This window comes from Mytilus galloprovincialis, chromosome 7 (genome assembly GCF_965363235.1).
Source record: "Mytilus galloprovincialis chromosome 7, xbMytGall1.hap1.1, whole genome shotgun sequence".
Taxonomy (NCBI): Eukaryota; Metazoa; Mollusca; class Bivalvia; order Mytilida; family Mytilidae; genus Mytilus; species Mytilus galloprovincialis.
The window spans coordinates 23,571,701-23,593,098 of NC_134844.1; the positions used below are offsets into that span (position 1 = coordinate 23,571,701).

At 31.1% G+C, this 21,398-nt stretch overlaps 1 protein-coding gene across 3 annotated transcripts in view; it reads right to left on the reverse strand.

The window, feature by feature from the left end:
* Nucleotides 1-554: 554 nt before the first annotated feature.
* The window catches only part of LOC143082591 (uncharacterized), a 40,428-nt gene continuing 19,584 nt past the window's right edge, over nt 555-21,398 (reverse strand). For all 3 annotated transcript variants that reach the window (XM_076258335.1, XM_076258334.1, XM_076258336.1), the window contains exons 3-15: nt 21,107-21,376; nt 20,576-20,651; nt 18,951-19,259; nt 16,700-16,962; nt 15,594-15,729; nt 14,592-14,794; nt 14,019-14,076; nt 13,209-13,311; nt 10,792-10,864; nt 10,340-10,474; nt 6,109-6,260; nt 4,630-4,781; nt 555-1,453 (exon numbers count right to left, since the gene is read on the reverse strand). In XM_076258335.1, the coding sequence (XP_076114450.1) occupies nt 711-1,453; nt 4,630-4,781; nt 6,109-6,260; nt 10,340-10,474; nt 10,792-10,864; nt 13,209-13,311; nt 14,019-14,076; nt 14,592-14,794; nt 15,594-15,729; nt 16,700-16,962; nt 18,951-19,259; nt 20,576-20,651; nt 21,107-21,376 (2,673 nt within the window). In that variant the 3' untranslated portion in view covers nt 555-710. The remainder of the gene's footprint in view (nt 1,454-4,629; nt 4,782-6,108; nt 6,261-10,339; nt 10,475-10,791; nt 10,865-13,208; nt 13,312-14,018; nt 14,077-14,591; nt 14,795-15,593; nt 15,730-16,699; nt 16,963-18,950; nt 19,260-20,575; nt 20,652-21,106; nt 21,377-21,398) is intronic.

The window sequence follows — 21,398 nt, forward strand, 5'->3', positions numbered from 1 at the left end:
GCAGCTTTATAGGACCGCAGAGTTCGAACACTATACATTGGGGCAAGTCATCAAAAACTACCTTGACCAAAAACTTTAACCCGAAACTACCACTTTCATTTTCTATGTTCAGTGGACCGTGAAATTGGGGTCAAAAGTCTAATTTGGCTTTAAAATTAGAAAGATCATCTCATAAGCAACAAGTGTACTAAGTTTCAAGTTGATTGGACTTCAGCTTCATCAAAAACTACCTTGACCAAAAACTTTAACCTGGACGGATGAACGGAACCACAGACCAGAAATATAATGCCCCTCTACTATCGTAGGTGGGGCATAAAAAATAGCCTATCATTACTTTTCTACATTATGGCACTGTCTGTTGAATGTTAACATGTAACTAAAGGATAATAATTTGTTTAACTAATGTTGAATATGCATGCATCTTGTGGCCTTATTATAACTTTTCAGTTGACATCAAAATATCAATGAAAACATTTTAACTATATAATTTATATTCAATTTATCCACCTTCTTTAGATAAAAAAAACCCAACCTAAACACTGTAAAAAGGTAAGAAATTAACAATTCTTGTAAAACTGACAACATCTCCAATTGCATATATTTAGCATATAACCTCATTTTTCTATAAACAGGTTAGATCGTACAACTTTTGTTTATTCGGCATCAACTGAGTATTTGTTAATTTAAATGATTTTAAAATTACTAAATCATCATAATTCAATTAGATATTCCGGATAACATTGAGCACTATCAAATACTACAAATATGGAGGGTTTAGCTGGATTGTCACTGGCTGAATTGTAAAGCCTGTTCTGTTCATCACGTGGAGGTTTACGCATGCCATTTTGTCCTTGACATGGCCTTCCCACTAAAACACGTGCTAGAAACATATATCTGCTCGTTGTCTGAATAAATTGTTCCTCTAATGGAATATCTTCTGATTGACCAGTAGAACTAGCCTCTTGGCCTGTAATATTCACATTAGTGTTTGCAAAGTTTACTGGTTGTGCTCCAAAAGTAAAGTTGTTAGCTGCCCCAAAAGTAGCAGCAGCGGCTGCACCAACAAATCCAAACCCTGGTGGATTAGTAGCTGAGTTGATTGGAGGCTGTGATTGTCTGATATTGCGATAATGATTTAAAAATTGTGCAAAGTTTGAACCACTAGTTTGATTATTTGAAGTTCCACCAAAGAATCCTGAGACATTATTATTTGTAGCTGCTGTTCCGAATCCGAATCCTTGATTTTGATTGCTGTTTGTTAACACTGGCGGGTTAACCCCCATAGAAAAACCATGTGTAAAGGGTAATGGAATTGCATTATTCCCTCCAAACGAAGGACGTTGGTAAGCACTTCCCAAATTGAAACCTTTAGGCCATGCTGACTTATTACGTCTAATTGTTCCGATATGAGAATACTTTTCTGAATAACTTGAATCTGTTGCGAAGTAAGTCCCTAAAATATACCAATACAATATATGAGCATTGCTATGATACTGATTGTTTGTCCATCACTAATGAGCTCAGTAAAGCGTTAACAATGTTCTTCCTTTTAGCTACTGTGGATTGTTAATATTTGTCGGAAAACAATTGTTGAGGATTTCGTGGGTATAGGAGAACCACAAGTTAAAGTGTTCAGCAATTAAAACTTTTCTAAAGGAATTAATGCAGACTTTGGCAAAAACCACAAATGAAATATCCACGAATATGCAAGTTTTCTTTAACCCATGAAAATTGGTACCCATGAAAATTAACAAATCCACATTATATAAATTAAATATGAAAAGATATACAAACTACATAGCATACTGTAAATTCAGAAAATATTGCAAGGTTTATATATCATACATGAACTAAAGCTTTGTAAAGTCACAATAATCTATCTAGCATTTTTGTCCAATCTTCAACCAGATGCTCTGCAGGGCGCAGCTTTATAGGACCGCAGAGTTCGAACACTGAACATTGGGGCAAGTATGGACACAACATTCAAGCTTGATACAGCTCTACATTTGGATTGTGATTAAATAGTTGACACAACACAGGTTTCTGACACATAATGAATGTGGTCTAAGAACTTAAACTTAAAAACTTTAAATTTTAAATTGGACATTACCTATTATGGTCCAATATCCAAAATCTAAATACATGTTTAGATTCAGCATATCAAAGAACCCCAATTATTCAATTTTTGATGAAATCAAATAAAGTTCAATTTTGGACCCTTTAGACCTCAATGTGGACCAATCTGATAACCTGACCAAAACATCAAAAATCAAAATACATGTTAAGATTCAGCATATCAAAGAACCCCAAAGATTCAATTTTTGTTGAAATCAAACAAAGTTTAATTTTGAACCTGGATTTGAACCAACTTGAAAACTGGGCCCATAATCAAAAATCTAAGTACATGTTTAGATTTAGCATATCAAAAAACCCCAAGAATTAAAAATTTGTTGAAATCAAACAGTTAAATTTTGGACCCCAATTTGGACCAACTTGAAAACTGGGCCCATAATCAAAAATCTAAGTACATGTTTAGATTCAGCATATCAAAGAACCCAAAGAATTCAATTTTTGTTAAAATCAAACTTAGTTTAATTTTGGACCCTTTGGACCTTAATGTAGACCAATTTGAAAATGGGACCAAAAATTAAGAATCTACATACACAGTAAGATTCAGCATATCAAAGAACCCCAATTATTCAATTTTTGGTGAATTCAAACAAAGTATAATTTTGGACCCTCTGGGCCCCTAATTCCTAAACTGTTGGGACCAAGAATAATGCTTATTTGGGCCCTTTTTGGCCCTTAATTCCTAAACTGTTGGGACCAAAACTTCCAAAATCAATCTTAACCTTCCTTTTATGGTCATAAACCTTGTGTTTAAATTTCATAGATTTCTATTCACTTATACTAAAGTTATAGTGCGAAAACCAAAAGTCTTCCGACGCCGCCGATGATGACAACGACTACGGACAATTCCAACGTGATACCAATTTTTTCAATTTTCAATTTTTGCGGTTGCATAAAAAAATTGCAATATGATAAATGCAGGCAATAGTTTCTTGCCTTTCAATATACTCCTTGTAACCAACACAGTGTGACAACTGTCCAGATAAATTTTCTTACAATAGAGAAATCAGATGCATGTTCCAACATTTTCAAATTATTAACACTTCATATAATGAACTATTCTTACCTTTTATAATGCTCACCAAAGTATTTGTTTAATAACGGATGGACAAACAGGCCCATAGATAAATCAACAAGGTGAATGAAATATAATAAATATTCAAGAAGATGTGGTATGAGTGCCAATGAGACAACTCTCCATTTAAGTCACAATTTATAAAAATAAACCAATATAGATCAAAGTATAGTCTTCTACACAATAACCCTATTTCAGTTGATTCACTTAGCTTGTATTCCTACATACCAGTTATCATGGATTTATGGAAAACAGTATTTTCTTGGAAATTTGTTTAGTTGCTCTTCAAAAGTTTCTATACAAAGACTATAAAAAAAAAATTTGGTTTATTGAATTTTTATTTGGTGAAAACAGAATTCACAACAAAATTCCCTAAAAAATATAACTTTTTGACTAATTAACAGTATCAAATTCAGTTGAGTATTCAAAGTTTTTCATACATCATTCCAAATTTCATGCAGTGAACATATAGCTTTTTCTTGTCAACAAAATATCCATTCCAAAGTTAATATTCAAACACTGGTACATAACCGAACTAGAGGCTCAAAAGAACCTGTGTCACTCACCTTGGTCTATGTGCATATTAGTTTAAACATATTTATTTATAGTAGATTGGGAAACAAGTTTTGCAACTTATATTAATCCCTTTCCACTTTGTGCATATTAAACAATGGACACAGATGGATTCATGACAAAATTGTGTTTTGGTGATGGTGATGTGTTTGTAGGTCTTACTGTACTGAACATTCTTGCTGTTTATAATTATCTCTATCTGTAATGCACTTGGCCCAGTAGTTACAGAGGAAAATATTATGTAAAAATTTACAAAAATTTATAAAATTTATGAAAATTGTTAAAAATTGACAATAAAGGGCAATAACTTCTTCAGGGGTCAATTGACCATTTTGGTCATGCTGACTTATTTGTTGGTCTTACTTTGCTGTACATTATAACTGTTTACCTCTATCTATAATAATATTGAAGATAATAACCAAAAACGGCAAAATTTCCTTAAAATTACTAATTCAGGGGCAGCAACCCAACAATGGGTTGTCCGATTCATCCAAAACATTCAAGGCAGATAGATCTTGACGGGGTCAGATCTGCTCTCAATGCTTTAGTTTCAGAGATATTGGCCAAAATCTACATTTTGCCCCATATGTTCTATTTATAGCCATGGCGGCCATCTTGGTTGGTTGGACAGGTCACCGGACACACCTTTTACACTAGATATCCCAATGATGATTGTGGCCAAGTTTGGCTTAATTTGGCCTAGTAGTTTCAAAGGAGAAAATTTTTGTAAAAGTTAACATCGAAGGGCAACAGACGAATGACAATGGATGACGGACGCCAAGTAATGAGAAAAGCCCACTTTTGGCCTTGAGCTTAAAATTGGCCTTCATAAGTTGAGTTTAATAATATACCTTGGCCAAAAGCTGTGCCATTCAAACCACACATTCTCCAGTCTAGGCCATCACGACATATACCCCCTACAGCTGATGTGTCTGTTCCATGGAAAAGATGCTGCTCATTTATATTATCTTTTCCTATGTCTTCTATCATGTGCTCTTTTTGTCTAAAAAATAATAATCAAGTTCACAAATATCTAACATGTGCATTTACTCAATACCACCTTAAACTTAAGTTAAGGAACAAGCAATTTCTCCTTATTTTCATATCAATGATTATAAGTGCATGCAAATATTTTTTAAATTATAGTATATAAATTTCTAAAATTTATTGTTGAATCATGTTAGAGGTAAGACTTACAAAAATGATAAGTCCTTGTAGACTAGGGTAGAAATAACCATGATAAAAATATCCAGAACATACCATAAAATTGACATTGGATATCTTAATACCTCCTTACGCTAATATTTGAAATGAGCAAATAACATTTATAATAATGACAATGGATGAGTGTTTAAAATCCAATATGAAATATAACATGCATATATATCAGGATAAGAATCATTGGGGTAATGACTTCTTTGTTTGAAATGATAGAATAAGTGATGAGACTTAAAATGGAGGAGCTCTAGGGGTGAAACCCATCTGTAAATGCTGTTAATAGAATGTAAAAAACATGTAAATGGCCCATAATTCTTCCGTTAGTTCATCCAGTCAAATTGTTACACTGCTGCTGCTTGTTGTGAGGTCAATGTAATCTTCTTTGGTGAGGTCCATAACGTAACCATATTCATTGGTTGTATATTGTGGTGCATTATTTGAAACCGAAGTATTTAAGTCTGATAGGTATAGGTCTTGTTTAAGGATGCTGGTTGACAGTCTTTGTAGTCAAACGGTGGCCAAAGAAAAAAATACAAAAATGAACAGTCTTTGAAAAGCAATTTGGAATGGAGTATGACATTTTCAATTTATCAATCATGATATGAAGGCATTTTAATTACATGCTCTAATGGAGTTCTTAAAATTATTTTAGCAAAATTCAAAATCTGTTGACGTACTCTCGAGTATAATCTAGTGCTAGAAGTGAAAGAAAGTACTTCAATTAGCTTGCAATACTAAAAATTTATTGAAATAATATACAACCAATCTACAAATTTGACGGTTTAAACAGCCATTGGCCATTTGAATAAGTAAAGCAGATAATTTCTCACCCCAGTGTCCAAATAGTGTGAACCCTATGTTTATGTGATATGAAAAAATATACCCTGTATCGTATTCTAGCAGAGAAGCAGAAATACAAAGTTTTTTCAGTTAAGGGTTGACTCAGCACTGGAGTCAACACATGATGATTCTGAAGGCAAGCATTTATATCTTAAACAGGTAGGTTGGCAATTATTTGTTAACACAGTAATTTGTAAATTGTGTGATGGATTGACAAATGTTACAAACTTTTACATGCTTGATTTAACATTTTTAAGTAATAAGGTACTTACAAAGAAAACTTCTGCCATAGTCGTGGATTCTGTACACTATATACAGCTTTAACTTGACCTGAAGGCCCTTTTCTTAATCCTTTTTTATGGAATAATGAAAGGACAAAATTGTATTCTGATTGACCAGTGTCCAGAGGTACTGCTCTAAAATCCTGTAATAAAATAATATTATGCATCTTAACATGAAGAAGGAAGTAGAAACTAGTTCTACATAACAGATATTAACAAATAGTATCCTCTTACTTTATGAATGTTTCCTAGTTAACTTTAATCTTAAAAGAGAAGGTAGCTCTAGTTGATGGTGGTCTTTATTCTGTTTTACAAATTTGTCCATCTATCTTATATTACTAGTGACTTCGACCTTTATCCTTTTTAATATTGAATGAATAAACTCCTTCTCCTTCCCCTTATCCAGCCTCTATCATTGTCACTCCACTCAAGAAAAGGATTCTCAAATTATAATTCATCAATGATTAGGGGCACATGAAGAGACATACAAGAAAATTCTATATATAAGGAGCAAAATTACCTTAACCAATAGGAAATATGGACTGTTTAAAATATTACCAAATTTTTCAAACAAAAAGGGTATTGTAACGTTCCGGGGTTTTTTTGTCAGGATATACACTCGTAGTTACTTTTGTGGGCCTCTGTTCAAGGAAATAATAATAAAAATCATAATAGAAGTTAATAAATTATATTATTAATTTGTAAACAATTTTACATCCAATACAGTTGTTCATGAAACAAAATATATTGTTGTACGACTTACTCTAGGTCAATTATTTTTTTCGCCACCTCTTTCGCCAAAATAATATATTTTTCGCCACTTTATTATTTTTTTGCCAAGTAACAAAACTATATTTTTGTTTAAAATTGAATTTTTTTCAACCCCCTCCCCCCCCCCCCCCCCCCTCCCTTAAATAAGATGATTATGCCCCATTGTGTCTATGATTATTCTCTCAAACTTATTTTAGAGTGAACATTATAATGAATAAACACTAAACATTTACTTTAAAACAACAGATTTTTTTTTAACTTAAAACTTTTCTAAATGAGGGGGCCACTATATTTTTAATAATAAAGAAGATATAAGTCCTGGAATATAACAAAATTAATGGATATGTTTTGATTATATAATACCAGTATAGTTCGTAGGGAAAGTTTCTCTAAAAGAAAAATACTGATGTGCCCTTTTGTACTAAGAAGTGGTTTGTACAACAAGACAAAAGCTTTTATCACATGAAATTGATTCCTCATTTCATGTGTAGTCATTACATTGAAGGGTTACTCTTATTCGAGGGGTTGTATGACTGTTGTTGAAGAAAAGGTTGAGATGTCAACTATGCTTGAAACACGTGTGTCACTAAAACGAATTTAAAGTAATCTCCCTACTCAATTACCTATATTAAAGTCATAGGATAATTATGGTTTTAAATCGGAGATTATTTCTGATTTTGAACATTTTTCGTCATAGCAACAGCTTTTTTTTAAAAACTATCTATAAAGGGAGAGGAGACAACAAAAGTTTGCTCCAAACACGTGTGCCGCAAAGTGGTAAAAAAATTCTGTATGTGACATTAAGCGGAAGCCATTTAACCATATCATTTTGTCAAAAAATTCAATCAACACCTTTAATATTTAGTCCTTTGTTGTCTATAGCTATAAATGCAATCAGCTGATTATTGATTTTCTGTCCAAATCTTAATGAGGTCAAAGTGAATTCCGAGTATTGTCTGATCCGGTAAAGTCCGAGAAACTCGAAAAAAGTAAATAAACAAGATGGAGGAAAATAAATCGTTATACATTTCTTTCGCCAAATTCTTTCGCAAATGACGAATTTTTATTGCCACAAATATTATTTTTTCACAAATTGCGAAAATGGCGACCGCCAGCGGAAACCCTGGTGTACGGCATTCAAATACTCAGCATACTCGGTGCATTAAATATTATCACCAAGTACTCCTACTTGGTGCACTGCATTACTTGGTGCAGCAAATCTACTTGGTGCACTGCATTCCAATACTCAGCATACTCGCTGCATTAAATATTATCACCAAGTACTCCTACTTGGTGCACTGCATTATTTGGCGCAGAAAATCTACTTGATGCACTGCATTCAAATACTCTGTATACTCGGTGCAAGGTTAGCTATTTACCCAACAAACAGTACATAAATCTTCATAAAATATTTTCACCAAGCAATTTTACTTGGTGCAGCAAATTCTAGTTTAAGAGATACTGCTAACTGCATGGAGGTGTTAGAAGAGAAGCTCCCAGTAAGAACATGTGTTCCGTATTTTATACAACGTGTGACTTAATACACAAATTATTCATAAACAAGAACATGTAACGTTACATTTGGCGCATTATACTGAAACTAAGTATAAACAAATACAAAATGAACAATAACATATATAAATAAAGTCGATATATAGAATTAAAGAAGTCAGTATATCATGTTTGGTCCAGGTAAACTATTTCTTATGTTAAATTCTCTATTTTAAATTCCTTACAGCTTAATTGCTTATTGTATGCAGATGACTTAGTATTAATGTCAGAAACAGCTGATGGTCTACAGAGGTGTATAATTGATAAACTATATAATTATTGTGATAAATGGGGACTCCAAATAAATATAAAGAAAACTAAATCAGTAGTTTTTAATAAAACAGGAAAACTAGATGAAAAAATATTTAATATTAATAATATACCTTATTGAAAGGGCTAGGGGCTATAAATATTTAGGAATTTATGTGAGTGCAAGTGGAAGCTTTACAGAGGCTAAAGATGATTTATATAAAAGGGGATTGAAAGCTTTATTTAAATATAAAAAAAGTTTTGACTTATATAAACCTAAAATTAACACACTTTCACATATATTTGATCATACTGTGAAACCTGTGTTGTTATATGGGAGTGAAATATGGGGATCTTCAGTAATAAATAAACTAAATAAAAATGAACATAATCTTTTTAAACTATGCAAGGACATGAAACAAGAAAGTATTCATGTCAAATTCTGTAAATTTTCTTTGGGTTTAGGTAAAAAATCTACAAATATAGCTGTATTGGGTGATATGGGAAGATATCCCTTATTTCTTGAAGTAATTTTAAATATGTTTAGATATTATAAATATATATTAAAGTCTGATGATATCCTTCTCTCTGAAGCCCTGAATGTCTCTAGATCACTAAATAGTTTAAACAAAAATAGTTGGTATAGTTGTATTGCTATTCTTATGAAATATCTTGATATAGATCTTAAACTTGTTAAAAATTCAAAGATGGATTTAAAATCACTAATTTACCGGAAATTAAAACAGAAATATTCTTGTATCTGGAAATCTGAACTTTACAATGATAGACAAAATAAACAGCATGGAAATAAACTAAACAACTTACAGATTATTTAAAGAAAATATTTATATGGAAAAGTACTTATTAATTTTAAATGAGGATGAAAGGCGACTGCTCACTAAGTTCAGAGTCAGTGCACATAAATTAGAAATTGAAAGAGGCAGATATGTGGGGCTTCGAGAGGAGGATAGAATATGTAAATTATGTAACATTGAAGTTGAAGATGAAATTCATTTTCTTCTTCAGTGTCCTGTTTTAGAAAATAAAAGATCTGAATATATAGATTACTTAAATAAGGTTAAGAAAAACTTTAAAAGCCTCCCAAATAAATCAAAATTAATATGGTTAATGTCATCTGAGGATAATGTTATAATTAAAAAAGTAAGTTTATTATTGTGTACTTTATTCAAAGAGAGAAAATTAATTCTAGATACAGTTTAGTCACCGGTAGTTTGTCCATCTATATTATATTGTAAAACTATATATATATATATATCTTTTCTGCAGAATTTATTTGGTTGAAAAAGACTTGACTTTGTTTAATTGTTAAATAATCAATGTAATCAATATGTAATCACTTGTATGAAATTGAACTTAATTTTACTGCTCAAATTATTGGGCGTCATAATTGACAATAAAAAACTTTGTATTTGTATTGTATTGTATTGTATGTCAAATACGAATCAGAACACAACAACGGACATCTGCGTGTATCAAGTGTGGAATAGTGACCACAGTAAAAATATCAGCTTTCAAATCACGGGGGCGTTACAGTATTGAGATATGAATTTTTCATGTCAGAGATAACAGAACTTAAAAATAAAACAAGTTAGAAATAAAGATCAGATCTGTCCCACTACTGAAACTATACCTTGTATCCCTCTGGTAAAGTATTAGTACACCATGTAGAAGTAACGTCCATGTCCGAGTTGGCCATAAATGTATTGAGGGTACAACCTCCATGATCTAATGAGTCCCATTTCTTACCACAATATCTACATGTCGACTATAAAAATATATAAAATGTATTCATTAAAACATCATTCATCTCACGAAGTCATACAAATGTCAGAGAACATTTATAAAACAAGGCTGCCTTGTTTCAGCTGTTATGCATTGATGATAATATAACTTTTGAATGTTTGTTTCTTTAACATGTTGTTAAACTAGTATATTTATTACACTTTTTGTTTTACCATGTTTTATCTTTTACAAAATTTATTAATAATTTTCTTTATATTTAACTTTTTCTTAACTGGAAAAAAGTAGTTGTGTATTGCATAATTTAACTGGTGAATTGTGACATAATTATATTTATCTTACTGATTTACACTGTGGACAATCAAATTTCTTCAAATCTCCTTCAATCACAACTTTGTACTGGCAAATTGGACAGCTGCAAAGGAATAAACACAAAAATGAAACAATTTCTTATAATCACTTCTGTAATTACTTTATTGTTTTGGTTTTTTTTTAATTATGAAGATATGTAAAATTGCATACTTCTCTTTCAATAAGTATTTTATTTTAGAGATACAGAATATTCAATGTTCTCACCCAATCAGTTTTAAATTGATTTCAAAGTTCTCAGATTAAATGCAGAGGTAACAAGTGTAACTGCGAGCTACTGCTTACTGATGATACACACGCCGCAAGTGGATAATGTTAATAGTGTGAAAATATGTAAGTGTTCGGTAAACAGGAAGATGTCGAGTGATGAATCTAAAAACGCTTCACACTGTATAGCTGAATTATATAAATTCTCAAATCAAATTTTAGAAATCCTTGTATTGTAGTTCCTGAAAAAAATGTGACGAAAATTTTCAACTTGGCCATCATGTGTAAAATGATACAAGTGTTTGGTAAACAGGAAGTTTTCGAGTGATGAATCTGAAAATGCATCACACAGTATAGCTGAATTATATAAACCCTGAAATCAAATTTCAGAAATCCTGGCATTGTAGTTCCTTAGAAAAATGCGACGAAAATTTTCAACTTGGCCATCATGTGTAAAATGATACAAGTGTTTGGTAAACAGGAAGTTGTCGAGTGATGAATCTGAAAACACATCACACTGTATAGCTGAATTATATAAACCCTGAAATCAAATTTCAGAAATCCTGGCATTGAAGTTCCTGAGAAAAATGTGACGAAAATTTTCAACTTGGCCATCATGTGTAAAATGATAATTTTCAACTTGGCCATCATGTGTAAAATGATACAAGTGTTTGGTAAACAGGAAGTTGTCGAGTGATGAATCTGAAAACGTATCACACGGTATAGCTGACTTATATAAACCCTGAAACCAAATGTCAGAAATCCTGGCATTGTAGTTCCTGAGAAAAATGTGACGAAAAATATTCATGTATAATTAAAACCAAGAGTAAGTACTAAGATAGCACCCTTAAGAAAGCATGTTTGTCATGTTTTGGATTTTTTGACAGATTTTCGGAATCCTCTGGTTTTATCCATTTGAATGCCTGGAAAAAATATCCCCGGTGACCCCCATTTTTCTTTTTATAAATCTTTTACATGTATAATGATAAGCAATCTGTAAAAGTCTTATAAAATTTTAATTACTTTTTAACAGATTTTGAGAACTTTAACTTGTCAATGATAAAGCTATGAAAAGTCAAGAGAGAATATTTTCCCGCCAAAATTTCAATGGCATATATCTCGAAAACAAGCAAGGTGACCTATATATTTTTTTTGCTCTTTGGACTCCTTTAATAACCCCCTATCTATATAAACTTGTGTTTTGAAAAGTTAATTACTTTGAAACTGAGAAGCGAACTCCCTTAACAGCTAAATATGGAGTTTTAAAGATTGTGTTTCATTTATGTGATTGATTATAACTTTAAAAAATTCATATAATTCATACAAATGATTTCAAAAACATGCTCATGGTCTCATCTCGGGAGTGGGGGGGGGCATTTCCTATATACCGTGTGATGGGACGTGCTGCTGGAATAGGTCCCTTTTCAGCTTGAAAATATGGGAAAAGGTGGGCAAATCTATAAGAAATATACGTTAAGGTTAATAAGGTTGATAAAGTTCCAATTACATGTATTTGCATTGTATATGAAAGGCCCTGCCATTTTTTCACAGCCGAAAGTCTAAAGGTAAATATTTCACACAGAATCTTAGCTTTAAATATTCCACTTTTCTAACACACCCCACTAAACTAAACTAAATACAAGGAAAATACAATTTTATCCACACAATATATGAAAAGGTCAAATTCCTAAGATACATGTATATATTATATTTATTTTGAAAAGGGCGGGGTTACAAAGCAACACCCCTATCAAATAAGTATTGAAGTGGCCCGCTGAGGTCTCATGAGGTCTCAATCTGGTTTTAATTCACCTCTATTCAGATGCTTACGTCATATCCAAGATGTCTACAACCATTGAATATTGTTTTGCATTGGACCTTAAGAGATTTTTGGAAAACCATGACACAAACTGATTTAATATCATTTTTATGTGCCCATTTTGTCAGACCTAAAAACAACTAATGAGTTAGTTAAATCACAAATTGTACACCCAATTCAGTATGACTTTAAAAGAACTTCAATCATATTTTTTTGTGAAAAGAACTACAGATACTTATACAATGTGTATACAAGGTCCAAATATAAGCATTTCTGAGCACTTGTCACCATTCATAAAATGTAAAATGTCGAAAATTATTACACATTTTACCTGTATTGGTCTGTCATTTATTACAAATTTTACCTGTATAAGTCTGTCATTTTCTCAATAGTTTCACTTGCTTTTTTGTTGATTTTATCTTCTAAAAGTTCGAATATGAGAGATGGCAGTACTTTCTTTGCTTGACCTGAAAAAATAATAAAATAATCAAGATCGTGTTTGTTATGATCAATGATGAGCTATGATCTAAAAAAGACTAAGGAACAAAAAAAGCTGTAATCCTTTTTTTTCAGTAAATTTTCTCTATAAACTTCATGTAAGACGGTGTTCTATCTTTAAATCTTTTCCTACCTCCTCAGATGTCTTATGCAGGTATCTATGAGTCCAATGGTTTATTTTCCAACTAGATATAAATAGATTATTTTCTCTTGTACAAAATAGGGTGTTTTCTTGTACCAAAAAATTGACTAAGTCCAAATACCAGACATTTCAAAATATTTGAAATAAAATCAAAATATCGTGGCATTACACACCTTTATTATGTGTATGAACATCTTACAAAATATTAAAGCTGTACTTCCAAAACTGTAGGAGGACTTAGCTGAACAAACCATGATCTCTTTATGCAGCTTGTACCAAAAAAATGTCTACATCCAACTAGCTGTCATTTTCAGAATATTTGACAAAAATCTAAATCCTGTGCCGGACAAACAATGTATCCTAATTGAGACAGACAAATAGATGGACTAGGGGGAGATTAATATGACGTCATGTGGGCATAAGAATAGTTTTAGTCTAGTTAAAAAATATCATGAACAAGCTTATTTTCTATTTTTGAAGTTGTCCAATATATTATAAAATTTTTAACTTTTACTATTGGAATGAATAACTTACTTTCAGGAATATAACTGTTACATTCAAAACACTCATTATAGCAGCATGTGATGTTGGTCTGGAAAATAATATCAAATATTCATAAAAGTAAATGAAAAATGTACCATAAATTTCACTTTAAAATGGAATGAATATATATCTAGATAAATACAATTCTTACCAAAAATAATAAAATGACATTATTGTCATATTGAGTTTTTGTTGTTACACTTTTCTCTATTTCCAATCAAAAGTGGCAAAAGTGATCAAAGTAGAAAAACAACCTGTCACTCTTGAAAATAAATAACTAGAGAAAACATGATTAACTTCAGGTGAACACTTATCCTTCAGCAAACAGGAAGTGTGTGTAGAACATTGCAGAACATGGCATTACCAGATGAAACTTGGAGCTATACATAGAGAAGGTATTACTTCAAATTGGTTCGAAAAGCATGATGTAAATTTCATAATCATGCATGACAATTTCAAGATGTTAGTGTAATTGCATTTTTAGTATCATTTCAGAGCGACAATCTTTAACAGTAAGGTTTAACCCTAAAATAATTCTACACATATATCTCATCCCAGACTAACCTCTTCACTGCCATGTGATAGAACCTTCTTGACTACTTTTTCTACACATGTGTTACAGTTTAGATGACCATCACAGCACTGTACTATCTTATCACATGACGTGAGTGACTGACAAGCTTCACACATCATTGTTGACGACGATACCTCTTCTCCATCAACTGGTCTGGAAACTGTTTCATTCTTTGTTCCAATGCTCTTAGGTTCTGCGTTAAAGTAAAGAAAAGGTCTTGAATAATGAGATAATAGATGGTGATTGTGTATTTTAAAATTAGATTTTCAGAATCATATATACTTAAAATTAATTTTATCGTTTATATTTGACATTGAATGTTCCATTTCAATCTTTTCAATAACACATTTATATTTCATTTAGATCCTCACAATAATAATCATTAATGCAGGAAACTAATTCCCCAGAGCTTTCTATCTTCCATGTTCTTTTTATTTGGAAACAACACACTATGATATTTTTTCAAGTCCAAATTCAAAGTTACTGAAAAAATTGACTTTATCCATCAGGTATAAACATTCAATATATATTGGGAAAGTTTTTTTCCATATGTACACTTACATCATATCTTTTCTCAAGGTAACTCAGAACTTTATGTTCAAAATAAATCTATGACAATAAATCTTCAGAAAAATTGTAAAATTTGTTATATCACATAATTATATACAGCATCTAAAAAATATCTACTTCAACAGCATAATATACCAATACTAAAAGAATTTAACTTATGGTGATTTCTAAGGACTAATTTTTACATAATTGCTCACCCTTTATTTCAGTATTTAACCATATAATGTATCAAAATTTACTCTTTCTTGACTATTAGAGAGTTATTTTGTTCAAAAATTAGGAAATTGAGTTACCATAGTTTGATACTGGAAATAAATGAACTGAATGGAAATTCTGGTACTTAATTTATTCTGAGTTATCATAACAACTGAAAAGATAAGTAATACTCTTTTCACATATAATAAACCCACATAAAATGTTACCTTTAGGTTGAGTAAAACTTTCCTGAACTTTTGGAACACAGTGTTGTAATGGTGTTATTAACTCTTCATTACAAATGGAATAATGTTCAATCAAATCTGGCAAAGTACCAAATTTCTTGTCCTTAGATATAAACAACTGAAACATGTGAAATATAAACAATTCAACCAACTGACATGAAGGCAAATAGTATTTAAAGTTGAAATTACATCATGAGTTTAATTATGTATAATATGATAATTACATTACATGTTTGTTTCATTATAATAAGTTATTTTGATCGTCTAAAAGCAATCTTGTGACATTCTGAAAATAACCTTCGTACAAATGTACTTTGGTCAATGCTTTCCCACCATAATAAATTTGCAAAAAGAAGCAATTAATTCTTAAATACAAAGTTGAACATTTACAGAGATACAGTGAATGTCTTTTTATTCAATTTTTGAAAAAAATCATAATGTAGCATTATGCTAGGTTGCTGTCTCGTCAAGATCACTGTGACTTAATGAAAATGCTTTGAATACAAGATTGTTAAATTAGTAGATCAAGAATGCTGAGATCTTAATAAAATTTATATCAAAATGTTTGTTCAACATGTTCAAGTCAATAACATTACAAATTAACATAATAGATGTCTTTCCATATCTAAAAGGTGTGAATTATTACAAAACTGTACTATAAATTCAAAAATTATTGCTATGTTTTTATTATTGCGAAAAATACGACAGAGTTGTAAACGCAATAATTTAAACTTGCATTTTGAAATATTTTATGGAATTTTCCCAAAATCGTAAAAATTAAAATCATGTTTATGTCGAAAAATGAGAAAACCCCAATAATTTCTGAATTTACAGTAAAATGTATATGAATGTGTATTCAAAATCAAAGTCAGGCATTTGAACAGAGACCTGCAGTTTCGTGAAGGACCTGTTCAATATGTGAAAATTATTAAAGAATAGGCCAAATTTCTGTAAAATAGCTCTGGAAACTAGATTTCACAAAAAATTTAGATATTGTTCAGAAGGCAAATTTTCAAAGCAGACCATATAAACTATATAAAATATTTGATACCCTAACAAATATAAAGCTACTAAAAAGAAAATATTACCTTCCCATTAGTATCCTGTGATATTTTGTAGTGTCGAACACTTCCTTCATACAAAACACCTATAACCTTTACACCTATATCTGTTTTGTGTACAAGAAAGCTTCCATTTCTTCCACTGCTATATCTGAGGAGATTTTCTGCTTCAATACGAGTTAAATAGCCATGAAACCATGGAAACTGATCATAACTGTTGATTATTGAGAAGTTGTTATCTACAGCCTTATACCATTCTGGTTTTTCAACAGTGACAGGAGTGGGTTTGCCTTCAATAAAAATAAGATTGTCTTTTAGATGGTCAATTCGAATAAAACAAATACAGAATGATATATACATGTTTTTTACTCTGTTAATATAAAATATAGTTGACAAAGAAATTTTACATCACAGACAAAGCATGGAACCAAATATTAAGTTGCTGTGATTTGTACCTCCTCATGAAAGGGGAAAGAAACATGTTAAAGGAGGACCTACAAGTGGATGTATCCAAGGACAGACAGTGATTTGCCGGAATATCCCTACTTTGGAGTATAATAAAGTGTCAGGTGCCTATACTTTAGTGGTTGTGCAGAGTTGGCTGCTGATTGTTTTGTCCTGTAATAGTTTTTGTTTGAATTCTTTTGCATTATGTTATTGTGAGGTCTTTTATATAGCTGACATCATGTTATTGGTTTTGATGAAGGATCCGGAAATTTTTTCACCTAATTTCGGTCATTTTTATATCACTTAAAAAGTTGGTGCCATTTTTCAAAAAAAGAATGTCAACATCACATAACATGAGTATGCTAATACTCGTAGCATCAACAAACTTGTTTAACTGTTGCATCGCATTTACTCCATGATTTTTCCTACCATTTTCCTAAAAATCGTTCAAGAGCAATTAAGGGAAGACAGTTTAAAAATAAAATGATTTTAATTACTCAAAACGATAATTTACTCAGTCATTGCTTAAGTTTCTTTCGATTTTGAAGTCAAAATTCAAACAAGATATTTTGCGACAATACTAAAATTAACAATTCCAGACTCATTTCTGGGTTTAGTTTTGTATATCAAATTCACAGGAAATCATCATCTTTTTAATATTTTACCTTTGATAGTGTTTGCATATTAATGATAATAGTTGGACTTGCTTTATTAAGCGTGGAATCATTTTAAATTTACGATTTAGTGTTCATGGTGTTTAATCTGCGGAAGAAAATTTCAAGCATGTGTATTACATAGTAAACAAAGCATGTGCGTTACTGTTAGTATAAGTGAATAAATACTTTTTTCTAATTAAATTAAATCAAGTTTTAATTTTATTCTTAATCATAATTGACAATTGTCTTAGCTGAAAAGTAATTAAATAATGAAGACAGTTATTGGAATTTTAATTTCTTTTAATATTAGTTCTGAGCTTGTGGCTAATAGTCAGGTTTGAATTACAAACACAGGTAAAGAGATACATTTTTGTAAGCGATCATTAGCCAATAGCTCCCCGAGGCATTAATATAGCGCTTAGGAGGGCCCTCAAGATTATAACACTTTACTGGAGTGGCAGTTAAATTACAGAAAATTGTTAACAAAACAAAAACAAGTTCAAAATGGTGATTTAAAAACTCGATCTCATCAAAATGACCGAAATTATTTCTGTTGAAAAATTAAATTTGTTCTAAATCACATTTACTCGTTTAGGACAAAATACTTTCAGTTTAGGACAAGACTGGCAAATATGACTGTTTCCTGACCCTTGGTTTTGATCACTGCTGAAGGTTAAAAGGTGGTCTATAGTTGCTTAAATGTAGGTCAACTGAATTCCTGTGGATAGGTGTATCATCATTGGCAATCAAAACACATCTCCTTACTTTATATTCAGGTAGTAATCATCAAAGCCTAACAAAGGATTAAAATGGCCATTGTTATATATAGTTTGTTTCTGTGTGTCGTTTGTTTCCTCTTATATTTGAGTATGAATTCACATTACTATAAGACTTGTCACAGTTTTTTTTTTCTATCCCAAATTCATGTATTTAGTTTTAATGTTATATTTGTTATTCTCATCGGATTTTGTCTAATGCTTAGTTTGTTTCTATGCGTGTTACATTTTAATGTTGTGTTACTGTTTTGTCGTTGTTCTCCTCTTATATCTAATGGGTTTGCCTCAGTTTTAGTTCGTAAACTGGATTTGTTTTTTTCTGTCGATTTATGAGTTTCGAACAGCAGTATACTACTGTTGCCTTTATTTAGCACACCTTTTGAATACAAGAAAACCTACCAATATTTCTGCTAAATACTGCAACAGGAGAAGCTTCCGATAACTTGCCAAATAGTGAACTTGCTCTAACTCTGAACTGGTAGTCCTGTTCTGGTTTAAGATTTGACACTACATAAACTGTACCCGCAATGTTCCTTGATAATGTTGTCCACTCTCTAGCAGGGGGAGCTTGTATTTCTACCACATATCTGGTATGCATATCACTAAATGGAAATTCTGATGTATCTTCATGTTTCCATCTTAATTTGATTTTATTTGGTTCTGTCTCAATAACCTCAGGTCTTGTAACGGGAGAAGTTGATTGTAGACCTGGTATCATATAAAAGATTTATTATCAAATTGGTAAAAATGACTAAATGAATGAGGATAAGAAAATTAAGAAAATTTATTTATATTATATGTGTAGGCCTATAACATGTATCAATAACTTTCTATACACTGTTTTCAGCAACACAAAGCTTCTTGATAAAAGGTACCATGCTTTATTTCATTAGAAACTAAGAAAAGTTTACTGTTACGTATACAGTAACTTGGGGCTTGCTATAAATCAAAACAAAGTCACATTTTCAAATAATTATTGAATAACTAATCGAAGAATTCAAATAGAGAAAAATATCCAACCAGTGACCGAGCAACACATTAATTCACAAAAGCACCTAGCGCATGAGTTAATTACAGTGTTGTTTGGTCATGAGTTGAATATTTTTTGATATTTGAATTCTTTGATTAGTTTATTACATTGGCAAATGGCTTTATTTCTTAAATTAAAGTAGAAAATGTAAGGAACTATATCATTTTCTATGCATTCACAATTTGTTTTGATCCACCGTCTTGACAACGTCTATTGTCACTGATTGTTGTGTGATGTCAGAGGAGTGAAATAACCATGTTTATCACACATTTGTTACAAATACATTTGGTTTTGCATATGTAATAACCTCAAAATTGCCTGGGGCAAAAAAGAGGTTATTGGTTATTGTGCCCTAATTCCAAATGATGTGACGTCATTGCATCCTTTGCAACCTACTGTTATTGATTTAGCCCCAGTTATGCCAAATTCTCGCATTTATGTTTTTCCATATTTCAAAACAAGTGGAAATGTTACAATAAATTTCTGTGAAGTCAATGATAAAAACTAAATTTGAAAATGTGATAACACTTTTGTGATAAATTTTTAAGATTTTACCTGTTATGTTTGATTAAATAGTTATTTTTCTCTTTTCTGCAGAACTTAAATATGTGATAAATAGATTATAACATGTCTTTTCCATATTGGCCCTGGTATCATCCCACGACCCATATCGTCCCTCGGCTAAAGCCTCGTGCTGATATGGGAGTCTCGAGATGATACCAGGGCCAATATGGAAAAGTTCATGTTATAATCTATTCTTATTTCACATGTGAAATTATTAGTTTTTATTTCACTGGGAAATCAATGTCATTCTTTACAACCAATGTAATAAAAGTGCTGTGCCCCCACTGCATATATATTTTTTTTTTTAATCTAAATTTAAAACATACATTTGAGAAATGATTTGAGATACAAAATTATTTTCAAATCCCAAAAATCCGAATTTGGTTTCAAATGTATCTGCCCTGATAATATAAGATACATTTGTACTTGCCATCATATGACGGTTGTTCTACACCAAAATCCATATCAATATCCATGATATCAGTGTCATCTGTATTATGAACTACCTGAAATTTAGATATGTTTTAATCATTTTACTCTATATATAACTGTGATTATTACATGTACTCTCATGACGATCAATTATTTCTAATCATTGATACATGGTGCCAATTTTTTTTAAGTTTTGGAAAAAATGTTTGTCAATCGGTTATTTGTTTGACCTTGTTTATTATATGATTTCAGTACACTAACAAAAAAATGTATTTTCTAAATGCTATTGGACAGAAAAATATAGAAATCAAAGAATCAAATTGACCGTGTGTTTTGATGATGCATGGAAAATTCATGTTCATATATATGTTATTGGTTATTTATTTACATGTTTGTTAAGGAATTTTTTTTTTTTTTATATTTAGATAAACCCCTTCAAAAATTATTTAATAAGCATCCAAAAACATTTTGTTTGATATTCAAAATCCTTCAAACACAAATAAATTCACTGAAAAGTAAACCTCCTTACTCTTTTTAGTAAAGCTTTTCCTTTAGAACTGTTAGACAGCTGGTTTTTGGCCTTGTGTACAGGTTTATATTGTGTATTCTGAGAAATCTTTATCTTAGGATTAGCTATTGCTATCTGTATATCTTCACTTGTGGCATTCCCATAGTTACCACATATGCCTTCTACCACTCTTTCTATAAGTTCCTGTTCTGACATTGTACCATTAATCTTAATCACTGCCTTTATTTTATCACCAATTTGACCAGCACCTAAATCTGGAAACATTTCTTTCTGAAATTAACATTAACTATAT